Source organism: Acanthaster planci, linkage group LG15, assembly GCF_054643075.1.
Source record: "Acanthaster planci isolate LZ-2023a linkage group LG15, COTS_SCS, whole genome shotgun sequence".
Taxonomy (NCBI): Eukaryota; Metazoa; Echinodermata; class Asteroidea; order Valvatida; family Acanthasteridae; genus Acanthaster; species Acanthaster planci.
This window is the reverse complement of record NC_141791.1, coordinates 8,812,170-8,825,370: the sequence shown is the minus strand read 5'-3', so window position 1 is coordinate 8,825,370 and position 13,201 is coordinate 8,812,170. Positions and strand designations below refer to the sequence as shown.

The window sequence follows — 13,201 nt, the reverse complement described above, 5'->3', positions numbered from 1 at the left end:
TTTTTCGTAAATCTGAGTGTCTTTCCACTACACGGGTTCTCTGCTCACGCAAAGAAGGCTCCATATATCCGATGTTTAAGAATCTAAAAATCGTCCAGATCTGACAATCGTTGTGCTGTCTGAAAGGGCATATTCTTTTCTATCGATTCATGCAGGTTGGATATGCATATTTGCTCTAGTTTCAGATATATCGTCGATCGTACCACGAACCGACGTATCTGAAGTTTACAGTGTTGTGAGAAAAATCGATTTGAAAATGGTTGCATTTTCGTTCGTTAATTTCCGGCACCAGAAAGTCGAAATTCCTTTTTCTTTTTATGTTACTGGCTAATGTAAGACTTGAAGATTCGATGGCTACTTTTCCTTCTTGTTTTTTCATTGTAGTTTTAGAAAATTTTTTTTGTCAAAGTGAAAAGTCAGTATGTGGAATTTTCTTTTCGATCCTCTCGTTCAACGCGTGAGTGGCGTATGCAGATACGTCAGTTTGTGAAACGAGCATATTACACTTTCCCTCGTCATGCGTGGCGGCCGATCCACAATACGCATGCGCAAGTCATTTAACACAGCGTAGAACGTGCGCTTAAGTTTGCACTTTGTTTTTGACTTGCATTATCCATTGTTTTACGAGGTAATTCTAATAAATAAACGACAGTGTAATAAACAGCTTTTTAATGCCCCTGCAAACCCATTAAAATGTAAATCTTCATGAGTGATTAGGCCAACAAGATAATAAAAGGCAGTATGTGTAACATTGACTACATAATAATACATGCATTCAATTTAATTTTTGAACATGGCTTACAGAACTGTGACTGGACTTCAAGAAATTATGACATCACCAAGCAATTTATATTATGTGCTGGAAATAGTTTAATAAATTCATCCGATTTGTCAAAACATAAACACAATCAATACCATTCACTTTTCATTAATAACTTTTAAGATTTTTTAATTTTTATGAGTCCAATTCATTTTTTCCCAATAATTTGACATTCAACACACAGCAATACATTTGCATATACACAGTTACCCGACTACATGTACATTGTGGCAAATAAAAATTCATGTATAGTAACAATTATGGAATAGTTGTTGAATAGTTTATAATTAGCATTAGAGAGAAAGTAAGACTGGTTTGATCAAGGCAGCGCACTGGATATTATCAGAGACATTACTTGTACTAGCTTCATCTCTACTCAGTCGTGGTCATAAGATTCAACAAGTAGGATGGTTTCTGACACCATTGCTGAATCAAATCTGCATTTCACCTATTTCATCAGGTGGCTGCTTAGTGAGGTAACAGTCTATAAAAGGAGACATGATCCGGATGGCAAATAACTGGTGTGTTGCCACTGCAGAGATTCATTAGGTCATTGTACTTTTCATCTGAGAGCTTTAGGGGGTCCCCGTGCATATGCCTTACTGGGTCTAAGATCTAACTGTGGGCCAACTTGTCTTTGTCCCTCGTTGATGGCAATAGTAGAATGGTTGGTATCACAGTGTGAAAACTTGACCATGATCTTACCAGGCTTGTTCTTCTCAATCTTTACTTGCATCACTTTAGTCCAGTCTACTGGCTCTCCTTCAACAGTTTTCCGGACTCGAAGAATATGCATATCTCTCGAAAGTTGCTTCCAATCAAAAATGTCCTGTGTTTGGACCTCATTTACAACATACGGGGAGGGGTTTCTCCTAGCTAATTTGAACAAGGTTGCAAGTTGTGATGGGTGGAAAATGTCGCCAAAGTTTTTCATGGACCTTTCAACTGTACTGTGCATGGCATCGCCCTCACTTTGGCCGTGGTTTGTTTCAAAATAGCAAACTGCAACACTGTTCACTGATGTTGAGTGTTTGACAAAGTACATTAGCATTGCTGGCAACACTGAATTCTTATTTTGCCCTCGACAACCATCACAGAACAGGACCACATCTTTTATATGCTTGCCGTCTAATCCTGTCAAATATGAATACAAGTTTGAAGCAATTTCATTTGATCCACGTTTAGCTAGGCCTTCATGATGCAAATAGCAGTACCCCTTCTTGCTTGCCAACTCAAAAATGGTGAAATTGTAACATGATAGCCTACGTTTGTAAAACAACTCTCCTCTGCCTGATTTAGGCAAACACAAAACCTGTTCCAAATCAAACACTGATGCGACAAACGTATTAGGATTTGCTATTGCATTCTTCTTCATCTCATCTTTCAGTTCTCGAGATTTGGATTTTTCTTGGATATGTTTTTCATACTCGAAACCTATTCGTTTTCTTTCTTCCTCTGACCCTTTTCTGTATGCCTCACATACACCGCACAGATCTTTTTTTGGTGTGTGAAACTTTAGTTTCATCTTTTTGAAGGTTTTTGAGTAGAAGCTTAGAGAAGCTTTTCTGCTACTGTTATGATGCTCATTTAGATACAACCTGTACATTTTACTTATGTTCAAGTCTGGTGACAGATACTGATAACCTGTGTTGGCCCTGCAATAGTGTGATTCCATTTTAGGAAAACGATCTATATGCTTACGCACTTCATCAGCTAAGGTTTGGTGTTTATCTTTCCTTTTCCGTCCACCGCGTTTCTCAGTTTCCAGCATACCCAAAGGTCGTGTTTTCTTAATTACTGTTCGTACTTGTCTTTCGGATATTCCAAGAGTGCTCAAAAACATAACCTTACAGACCTGAAGTTTAGTTGAGGTTGTCTGGCCTAAATCTAATGGAAGAAAATACTTCATGCCATTTTTTTCCTGGGGTTTTTGTCATGATGCTCAATTTCAATGTGGCGAGAAATCCACTGTCGCTGTAAACTTAGATCACCTAACTCATAAAAGGCATGTCTCAGTGAAGCTCGATCTGCATCTTTGAAACTCTGGCATGCCAGACCTCTCACCTGGCAATACGCAGACTTACACCTAGGCTTATCTAGCTCTTTCCTTTCAGAAACAAATCTGTTTGTTTTCTCAGTATAGTATGATTCCCCTTTGTTTCGGCTCACCTTAACACTTCTATTTCGAGCTTTACTGCAAGTTTGCTCATCAGGGGTTAGAGGCTGTATCTCAATACGTTCTTCCCCCTCCACAACAAAATCTTCAGGTTGTTTTGACATTGACAGCATTGACTGACTGGCAGTAGCATTACTGATTTCCTCTACACTAACTGTCAAGGTGTCAGCCAATAATGATGGGGTATTAATATCAATTGGCCCAACTTCAGCTACACTGGCTGACTCACTCTCCAGGATTACTGAGAAATATTGATTATGGTTTGCACAGTTGTAAGGGTTCATAAAATGCTCAAAACACAACAAACACTGACATACACTACATGCAGCAAAAATCTCTTCCTTGCAAGAAAAGTCAGCACATAGTTGAGTTGTGCCCATGATGTCATCCTGATGAGCAGTAGGGAGCTTAGTTGGTGTCACAGCCGGTTGCTGAGGTGTGGCCACATTTTCACGAGGAGTAGTGACCATCAAGTCAAAGTCTTGAAATGCAAATTGACCACAGCATTGCAATAAGAAGTATTTTGATGGTAATTGAAAGGCCTTTTGAAGTATACATTGCTCTAATACATGTAAAACACGGGGGTGATGAACAGCTTTTCTCCATCAATAACTAAACTCAAATGGTCAGGAAAATGCTAGTTGTAAGAATATGGAACAATATCAATCTAAAAAATTGTCCATATGAAAGATGTGCAAAGAACATTGACTAGAGTGGGACTCAAACCTGTGACATCTAAATAACTGTACCCGCAGCGCCCTACTAACTGATCTCAGTAGTAGAGTGCTGGTACAGTAAAGCAGAGGTCGCAGGTTAAATTCCAGCTCTCATCAAGTTTCTTTGCACATCTTTCCTGTGTTCAAGTTGATTTACAAGCACCTAGTCAGTTTCCCTATACACGATTTGTTTTGAATTTTTTGTCCTCAATACATATGGGATCTTCATCTACCCTTTGCTTGCAATGTATTCATGGAATAAACTTCAGGTACATCAAAACAAAACCCATTTTAGTGTCACTCACTTTCATTAGAAACCAGACTTGTCTGAAGCTGTGCTGATGATACATCGTCCATGTTATCCTCTGAAGTTTTAATGCCCCAGGATCCATCAAAAGGTTCTGCAAGTGAGAAGAAAATTTGTGGGTATAAAAACATTACAAGAAGTTAGGCAATTTGCCAACCACACATACAACAGGTGCTCTATCATATTTTTGAAATTTAATCAATAACATTGAGGTGTGTCATGGGACACTAACTGGGTTTGGATGCAGTTAATGACTTCAGCTGTGTCAGTGGCACATCATCCAAGTCACTCTCAGAGTCATCCTTAGAGTCTTCTGAGTTCCCTGATTCCTCAGATGATCCCTCAGATGATTCTAAAGACAAACATTTAAAGGCATGTGTCAACAGTAGACCCTAATATTCTATTAATTGCATTTTTTCATTGAATTATTATCAAACATGTCAAATGCACTTCCCGTTTAGAGTTAATAATAGCTTTGTAGTGTGCAATCAGTATATGACTTGAACTTCAGTGAACTATATGTACCCATAGCTTAATTTTGATCTGCATTGATATTCATTTCAGGCCGGGGTGACCATGTACATGAATCGTTTAATAAAAATCCACTCATGACTTACCGTTACATCCTCCTTGCTCAAAATTGAGCACCTTGCCCCTCCACCAGGTTTTCCCCCACTTCATCCGCACATGCTGATTGTGACGTAGTGGTTTGCGGAATGACAGATCCTTGGATGATACAACATTTCTTGATCTGTCAGCCCATTCTATCAAAACATCATATGAGCCATCACCTAAAAACACAAAGAAGACATATTTAATAGTCCTCAGGCAACTAACTGCTATAAGTACATGATACTTAGGGAAAAATCCCATCTTGTACCAGGTAGTGTCTTGATTTAGCCTTGACTAATGAGGGCCCAGGCAAAGGCCTAACGTGCACCATTGTGATGGTAGGGTGAGCCTACCAACAGTACGGCATTGTGAGCCACACCTCACTCTGCTCATTTCACAAGTACATTTAAAAAAAAGACATTTGTCAAACTGAAATGTAACGTTAAAGACTAATCAACTTCCGACAACGTTAGTCTAAGGGCTAGTACGGGCCTACCGTGGTAGGCTAAAGCTTGGCCTGCTCAGAGATTTTTTCACCATGGAACTTAATTACTTTTCATTCATGTTTAAGCATTGATTATTGAAAGTGGTCTTTACCTATGATGTACTTACCTCTGCTGTTTAAAGCTGCCTTTTTGGGGGGCAAGGTGCTGTTTTCGGCCATTTCGCCGCGAAGCCAGGCCTGGTCAACCACGGTAAAACCAGAGTCAACTTCTCACCCTCGTACTAAGCAAAACTAAGCATAGGCTAACTAGGCCGTACCGTACCATTATTGTTCGACTCTGTGTACGAGGCTCAACGTGAGCTAAACGTCGTATTTTGACAGAGGGCGCACAATAAAAGTGGCTTGTTTTGTTTTCTGCACGAGACGTATCGGGATACGTCTCTTTGTTAGACGATCGTTTTTCTTTTTCTTAGATTGGCATTGAGATGTGAACTTATGCGACGGTTCGTGAAAATAATGTGGCTGATTTTTCCGCAAATGACTTTTTTGTTAGTTTCTATAATTCTTTAAATAAAGACCTGACAAGCTTGTAATTGGGTTAAAATCATTCATTTCAATAATATTTTCATTAATGTAGCAAAATGTCACTTTGCCCAAAAAACGAGGATACGTCGGTTCGTGGTGCGATCGACGATATCTGCAAAACAAAGCAGGAGATTGTTTCAGCTGCTTGATTTTTTTTTCGTAAATCTGAGTCTAATCCACTACACGGGTTCTCCGCTCACGCAAGGAAGGTTCTATATATCCGATGTTTAAGGATATAAAAATCGTCCAGATCTGACAATCAGTGTGCCATCTATCCATTCATGTAGGTTTGATATGCATATTTGATCTAGTTTCGGAAAAATCCGCAAAAGAAAGCAAGAGTTTTTGTATAACTGCAGGATTATTTTCGTAAATCTGAGTGTCTTTCCACTACACGGGTTCTCTGCTCACGCAAAGAAGGCTCCATATATCCGATGTTTAAGAATCTAAAAATTGTCCAAATCTGACAATCTTTGTGTCATCTTAAAGGGCATATTCTCATGTATCGATACATGCAAGTTTGATATTCATATTTGGTTTTTTTCCCGAATTAATCGCAAAAGATACCGTGAGTTTGTGTACAACTTCCTCATTTTTTTGCGTAAATCTGAGTCTCATCCACTACACGGGTTTTCTGCTCACGGAAAGAAGGTTCCATATGTCCGATGTTTCAGGATATAAAAATCGTCCAGATCTTACAATTGTTGTGCCATCTGAAAGGGCATAATCTGTTCTATCGATTCATGCAGGTTGGATATGCATATTTTCTTTAGTTTGGGATATATCTGCACAAGAAAGCAGAAGTTTGTGTTAAGCTGCTTGATTTTTTTGCGTGAATCTGAGTGTCTTTTTACTACACGGGTTCTCTGCTCACGCAAAGAAATCTCCATATATCCGATGTTTAAGAATCTAAACTTTTTCTAGATCTGACTATCGATGTGTCATCTTAAAGGGCATATTCTCATCTATCTATTCATGCAAATTTGATATGTATATTCGTTTTTCCCCGAATTATTCGCAAAGGAAAACGTTACTTTGTGTAGAACTGGTTGTTTTTTTGGGTAATTCTGAGTATCTTTCAACAACGTAGTTTTCTTGCTCACACAAAGAAGGTTCCACATATCCGATGTTAAGGATATAAAAATCGTCCAGATCTGACTATCGTTGTGCCATCTGAAAGGGCATCTTCTCATGTATCGATTCATGCAGGTTGGATATGCATATTCGATCTAGTTTCGGAAATATCTGCAAAAGAAAGCAGAAGTTTGTGTTCAGCTGCTTGATTTTTTTGCGTAAATCTGAGTGTCTTTTACTACACGGGTTCTCTGCTCACGCAAAGAAGGTTCCATATATCCGATGTTTAAGAATCGAAACTTCTTCCACATCTGACTATCGATGTGTCATCTGCAAGGGCATTTTCTCTGTTCTATGGATTCATGCAGGTTGGATATGTATATTTCCTCTCGTTTCGGATATATATGCAAAACAAAACAGGAGTGTGTTTCAGCTGCTTGATTTTTTGCGTAAATCTGAGTGTCTTTCCCCTACACGGATTCTCTGCTCACGCAAAGAAGGTTCCATATGTCCAATGTTTAAGGCTATAAAAATCGTCTACATCTGACAATCGTTGTGCCATCTGAAAGTTCAAATTATCTTCTATTGATTCATGCAGGTTTTATATGCATATTTGCTCTAGTTTGGGAGATATCTGCAAAACAATGCAGGAGTTTGTGTTCAACTGCTTGATTTTTTTGCGTAAATCTGAGTCTCATCCACTACACGGGATTTCTGCTCACGCAAAGACGGCTCCATATATCCGATATTTAAGGCTATAGAAATTGTCTACATCTGACAATCGTTGTGCCATCTGAAAGTTCAAATTATCTTCTATTGATTCATGCAGGTTTTATAGGCATATTTGCTCTAGTTTGGGAGATATATGCAAAACAACGCAGGGGTTTGTGTTCAACTGCTTGATTTTTTTGCGTAAATCTCAGTCTCATCCACTACACGGGATTTCTGCTCACGCAAAGACGGTTCCATATGTCCGATGTTTAAGGATATAAAAATCGTCCAGATCTTACAATCGTTGTGCCATCTGAAAGGGCATATTCTCTCTTTTATCGATTCATGCAGGTTGGATATGCATATTTGCTCTCGTTTCGGATAAATATGCAAAGAAAGGCAGGAGTGTGTTTCAGCTGCTTGATTTTTTGCGTAAATCTGAGTGTCTTTCCCCTACACGGGTTCTCTGCTCACGCAAAGAAGGTTCCATATATCCGATGTTTAAGAATCGAAACTTCTTCCACATCTGACTATCGATGTGTCATCTGCAAGGGCATTTTCTCTGTTCTATGGATTCATGCAGGTTGGATATGTATATTTCCTCTCGTTTCGGATATATATGCAAAACAAAACAGGAGTGTGTTTCAGCTGCTTGATTTTTTGCGTAAATCTGAGTGTCTTTCCCCTACACGGATTCTCTGCTCACGCAAAGAAGGTTCCATATGTCCAATGTTTAAGGCTATAAAAATCGTCTACATCTGACAATCGTTGTGCCATCTGAAAGTTCAAATTATCTTCTATTGATTCATGCAGGTTTTATATGCATATTTGCTCTAGTTTGGGAGATATCTGCAAAACAACGCAGGAGTTTGTGTTCAACTGCTTAATTTTTTTGCGTAAATCTCAGTCTCATCCACTACACGGGATTTCTGCTCACGCAAAGACGGTTCCATATGTCCGATGTTTAAGGATATAAAAATCGTCCAGATCTTACAATCGTTGTGCCATCTGAAAGGGCATATTCTCTCTTTTATCGATTCATGCAGGTTGGATATGCATATTTGCTCTCATTTCGGATAAATATGCAAAGAAAGGCAGGAGTGTGTTTCAGCTGCTTGATTTTTTGCGTAAATCTGAGTGTCTTTCCCCTACACGGGTTCTCTGCTCACGCAAAGAAGGTTCCATATGTCCAATGTTTAAGGATATAAAAATCGTCCAGGTCTGACTATCGATGTGTCATCTGCAAGGGCATTTTCTCTGTTCTATGGATTCATGCAGGTTGGATATGTACATTTCCTCTCGTTTCGGATATATATGCAAAACAAAACAGGAGTGTGTTTCAGCTGCTTGATTTTTTGCGTAAATCTGAGTGTCTTTCCCCTACACGGATTCTCTGCTCACGCAAAGAAGGTTCCATATGTCCAATGTTTAAGGCTATAAAAATCGTCTACATCTGACAATCGTTGTGCCATCTGAAAGTTCAAATTATCTTCTATTGATTCATGCAGGTTTTATATGCATATTTGCTCTAGTTTGGGAGATATCTGCAAAACAATGCAGGAGTTTGTGTTCAACTGCTTGATTTTTTTGCGTAAATCTGAGTCTCATCCACTACACGGGATTTCTGCTCACGCAAAGAAGGTTCCATATGTCCGATGTTTAAGGATATAAAAATCGTCCAGATCTTACAATCGTTGTGCCATCTGAAAGGGCATATTCTCTCTTTTATCGATTCATGCAGGTTGGATATGCATATTTGCTCTCGTTTCGGATAAATATGCAAAGAAAGGCAGGAGTGTGTTTCAGCTGCTTGATTTTTTGCGTAATTCTGAGTATCTTTCAACAACGCAGGTTCTCTGCTCACGCAAGGAAGGTTACGTATATCCGATGTTTAAGGATCTAACTATTTTCAAGATCTGCCAACCGTGGTGTCATCTGATAGGGCATATTCCTACAGGTTTAATATGCATATTTGCTTTAGTTGTGGATATATCCGCAAAAGAAAGCGGGAGTTTTTGTTCAGCTGCTTGATTTTTTTTCGGAAATCTGAGTCTAAATCCACTACACGGGTTCTCTGCTCACGCAAAGAAGGTTCCATATGTCCAATGTTTAAGGCTATAAAAATCGTCTACATCTGACAATCGTTGTGCCATCTGAAAGTTCAAATTATCTTCTATTGATTCATGCAGGTTTTATATGCATATTTGCTCTAGTTTGGGAGATATCTGCAAAACAACGCAGGAGTTTGTGTTCAACTGCTTGATTTTTTTGCGTAAATCTCAGTCTCATCCACTACACGGGATTTCTGCTCACGCAAAGACGGTTCCATATGTCCGATGTTTAAGGATATAAAAATCGTCCAGATCTTACAATCGTTGTGCCATCTGAAAGGGCATATTCTCTTCTATCGATTCATGCAGGTTGGATATGCATATTTGCTCTCGTTTCGGATAAATATGCAAAGAAAGGCAGGAGTGTGTTTCAGCTGCTTGATTTTTTGCGTAAATCTGAGTGTCTTTCCCCTACACGGGTTCTCTGCTCACGCAAAGAAGATTCCATATGTCCAATGTTTAAGGATATAAAAATCGTCCAGGTCTTACAATCGTTGTGCCATCTGAAAGGGCATATTCTCTTCTATCGATTCATGCAGGTTTGATGTGCATATTTGCTTTAGTTTGGTCTTTGGTGCAAAATAAAGCAGGAGTTTTTTCAGCTGCTTGATTTTTTGCGTAATTCTGAGTATCTTTCAACAACGCAGGTTCTCTGCTCACGCAAGGAAGGTTATGTATATCCGATGTTTAAGGATCTAACTATTTTCAAGATCTGCCAACCGTGGTGTCATCTGATAGGGCATATTCCTACAGGTTTAATATGCATATTTGCTTTAGTTGCGGATATATCCGCAAAAGAAAGCGGGAGTTTGTGTTCAGCTGCTTGATTTTTTTTCGTAAATCTGAGACTAATCCACTACACGGGTTCTCTGCTCACGCAAAGAAGGTTCCATATGTCCAATGTTTAAGGCTATAAAAATCGTCTACATCTGACAATCGTTGTGCCATCTGAAAGTTCAAATTATCTTCTATTGATTCATGCAGGTTTTATATGCATATTTGCTCTAGTTTGGGAGATATCTGCAAAACAACGCAGGAGTTTGTGTTCAACGGCTTGATTTTTTTGCGTAAATCTCAGTCTCATCCACTACACGGGATTTCTGCTCACGCAAAGACGGTTCCATATGTCCGATGTTTAAGGATATAAAAATCGTCCAGATCTTACAATCGTTGTGCCATCTGAAAGGGCATATTCTCTCTTTTATCGATTCATGCAGGTTGGATATGCATATTTGCTCTCGTTTCGGATAAATATGCAAAGAAAGGCAGGAGTGTGTTTCAGCTGCTTGATTTTTTGCGTAAATCTGAGTGTCTTTCCCCTACACGGGTTCTCTGCTCACGCAAAGAAGATTCCATATGTCCAATGTTTAAGGATGTAAAAATCGTCCAGGTCTTACTATCGTTGTGCCATCTGAAAGGGCATATTCTCTTCTATCGATTCATGCAGGTTTGATGTGCATATTTTCTTTATTTTGCGAATTATTTCCAAAAGATACTGGGAGTTTGTGTACAACTGCGTGATATTTTTGCGTAAATCTGAGTCTCATCCACTACACGGGATTTCTGCTCACGCAAAGAAGGTTCCATATGTCCGATGTTTAAGGATATAAAAATCGTCCAGATACTACAATCGTTGTGCCATCTGAAAGGGCATATTCTCTTCTATCGATTCATGCAGGTTGGATATGCATATTTGCTCTCGTTTTGGATATATATGCAAAGAAATGCAGGAGTGTGTTTTAGCTGCTTGATTTTTTGCGTAAATTTGAGTGTCTTTCTTTCCCCTACACGGGTTCTTTGCTCACGCAAAGAAGGCTCCATATATCCGATGTTTAAGAATCTAAAACTTTTTCCAGATCTGACTATCGATGTGTCATCTTAAAGGGCATGTTCTTTTTAATCGATTCATGCAGGTTTGATGTGCATATTTGCTTTAGTTTGGTCTTTGGTGCAAAATAAAGCAGGAGTTTTTTCAGCTGCTTGATTTTTTGCGTAATTCTGAGTATCTTTCAACAACGCAGGTTCTCTGCTCACGCAAGGAAGGTTACGTATATCCGATGTTTAAGGATCTAACTATTTTCAAGATCTGCCAACCGTGGTGTCATCTGATAGGGCATATTCCTACAGGTTTAATATGCATATTTGCTTTAGTTGCGGATATATCCGCAAAAGAAAGCGGGAGTTTTTGTTCAGCTGCTTGATTTTTTTTCGTAAATCTGAGTCTAATCCACTACACGGGTTCTCTGCTCACGCAAAGAAGGTTCCATATGTCCTAATGTTTAAGGCTATAAAAATCGTCTACATCTGACAATCGTTGTGCCATCTGAAAGTTCAAATTATCTTCTATTGATTCATGCAGGTTTTATATGCATATTTGCTCTAGTTTGGGAGATATCTGCAAAACAACGCAGGAGTTTGTGTTCAACTGCTTGATTTTTTTGCGTAAATCTCAGTCTCATCCACTACACGGGATTTCTGCTCACGCAAAGACGGTTCCATATGTCCGATGTTTAAGGATATAAAAATCGTCCAGATCTTACAATCGTTGTGCCATCTGAAAGGGCATATTCTCTTCTATCGATTCATGCAGGTTGGATATGCATATTTGCTCTCGTTTCGGATAAATATGCAAAGAAAGGCAGGAGTGTGTTTCAGCTGCTTGATTTTTTGCGTAAATCTGAGTGTCTTTCCCCTACACGGGTTCTCTGCTCACGCAAAGAAGATTCCATATGTCCAATGTTTAAGGATATAAAAATCGTCCAGGTCTTACAATCGTTGTGCCATCTGAAAGGGCATATTCTCTTCTATCGATTCATGCAGGTTTGATGGGCATATTTGCTTTAGTTTGGTCTTTGGTGCAAAATAAAGCAGGAGTTTTTTCAGCTGCTTGATTTTTTGCGTAATTCTGAGTATCTTTCAACAACGCAGGTTCTCTGCTCACGCAAGGAAGGTTACGTATATCCGATGTTTAAGGATCTAACTATTTTTCAAGATCTGCCAACCGTGGTGTCATCTGATAGGGCATATTGCTACAGGTTTAATATGCATATTTGCTTTAGTTGCGGATATATCCGCAAAAGAAAGCGGGAGTTTTTGTTCAGCTGCTTGATTTTTTTCGTAAATCTGAGTCTAATCCACTACACGGGTTCTCTGCTCACGCAAAGAAGGTTCCATATGTCCAATGTTTAAGGCTATAAAAATCGTCTACATCTGACAATCGTTGTGCCATCTGAAAGTTCCAAATTATCTTCTATTGATTCATGCAGGTTTTATATGCATATTTGCTCTAGTTTGGGAGATATCTGCAAAACAACGCAGGAGTTTGTGTTCAACTGCTTGATTTTTTTGCGTAAATCTCAGTCTCATCCACTACACGGGATTTCTGCTCACGCAAAGACGGTTCCATATGTCTGATGTTTAAGGATATAAAAATCGTCCAGATCTTACAATCGTTGTGCCATCTGAAAGGGCATATTCTCTTCTATCGATTCATGCAGGTTGGATATGCATATTTGCTCTCGTTTCGGATAAATATGCAAAGAAAGGCAGGAGTGTGTTTCAGCTGCTTGATTTTTTGCGTAAATCTGAGTGTCTTTCCCCTACACGGGTTCTCTGCTCACGCAAAGAAGGTTCCATATGTCCAA

General features: G+C 39.1%; 1 protein-coding gene across 1 annotated transcript; it reads right to left on the bottom strand.

The window, feature by feature from the left end:
- Positions 1-903: 903 nt before the first annotated feature.
- On the bottom strand, positions 904-5,388 carry LOC147796665 (uncharacterized). Its single transcript, XM_087146709.1, has 5 exons — positions 5,244-5,388; positions 4,637-4,810; positions 4,252-4,371; positions 4,018-4,113; positions 904-3,477 (listed from the first exon to the last, which is right to left on the bottom strand). Exons 1-5 carry the CDS (start codon positions 5,293-5,295, stop codon positions 2,726-2,728), a joined length of 1,194 nt encoding a protein of 397 aa, XP_087002835.1. The 5' UTR covers positions 5,296-5,388; the 3' UTR covers positions 904-2,725.
- Between the last annotated feature and the right edge of the window lie 7,813 nt (positions 5,389-13,201).

Bases quoted from the DNA above. Each gene is read 5' to 3' on its own strand.
- LOC147796665 (XM_087146709.1), bottom strand. From the start codon at position 5,295: ATGGCCGAAAACAGCACCTTGCCCCCCAAAAAGGCAGCTTTAAACAGC. The intron at 4,811-5,243 runs GTAAGTACATCA...TTGTGTTTTTAG, and splicing joins GGCAGCTTTAAACAGCAGAG to GTGATGGCTCATATGATGTT. The intron at 3,478-4,017 runs GTGAGTGACACT...TTGCATTTCAAG, and splicing joins AAGTCTGGTTTCTAATGAAA to ACTTTGACTTGATGGTCACT.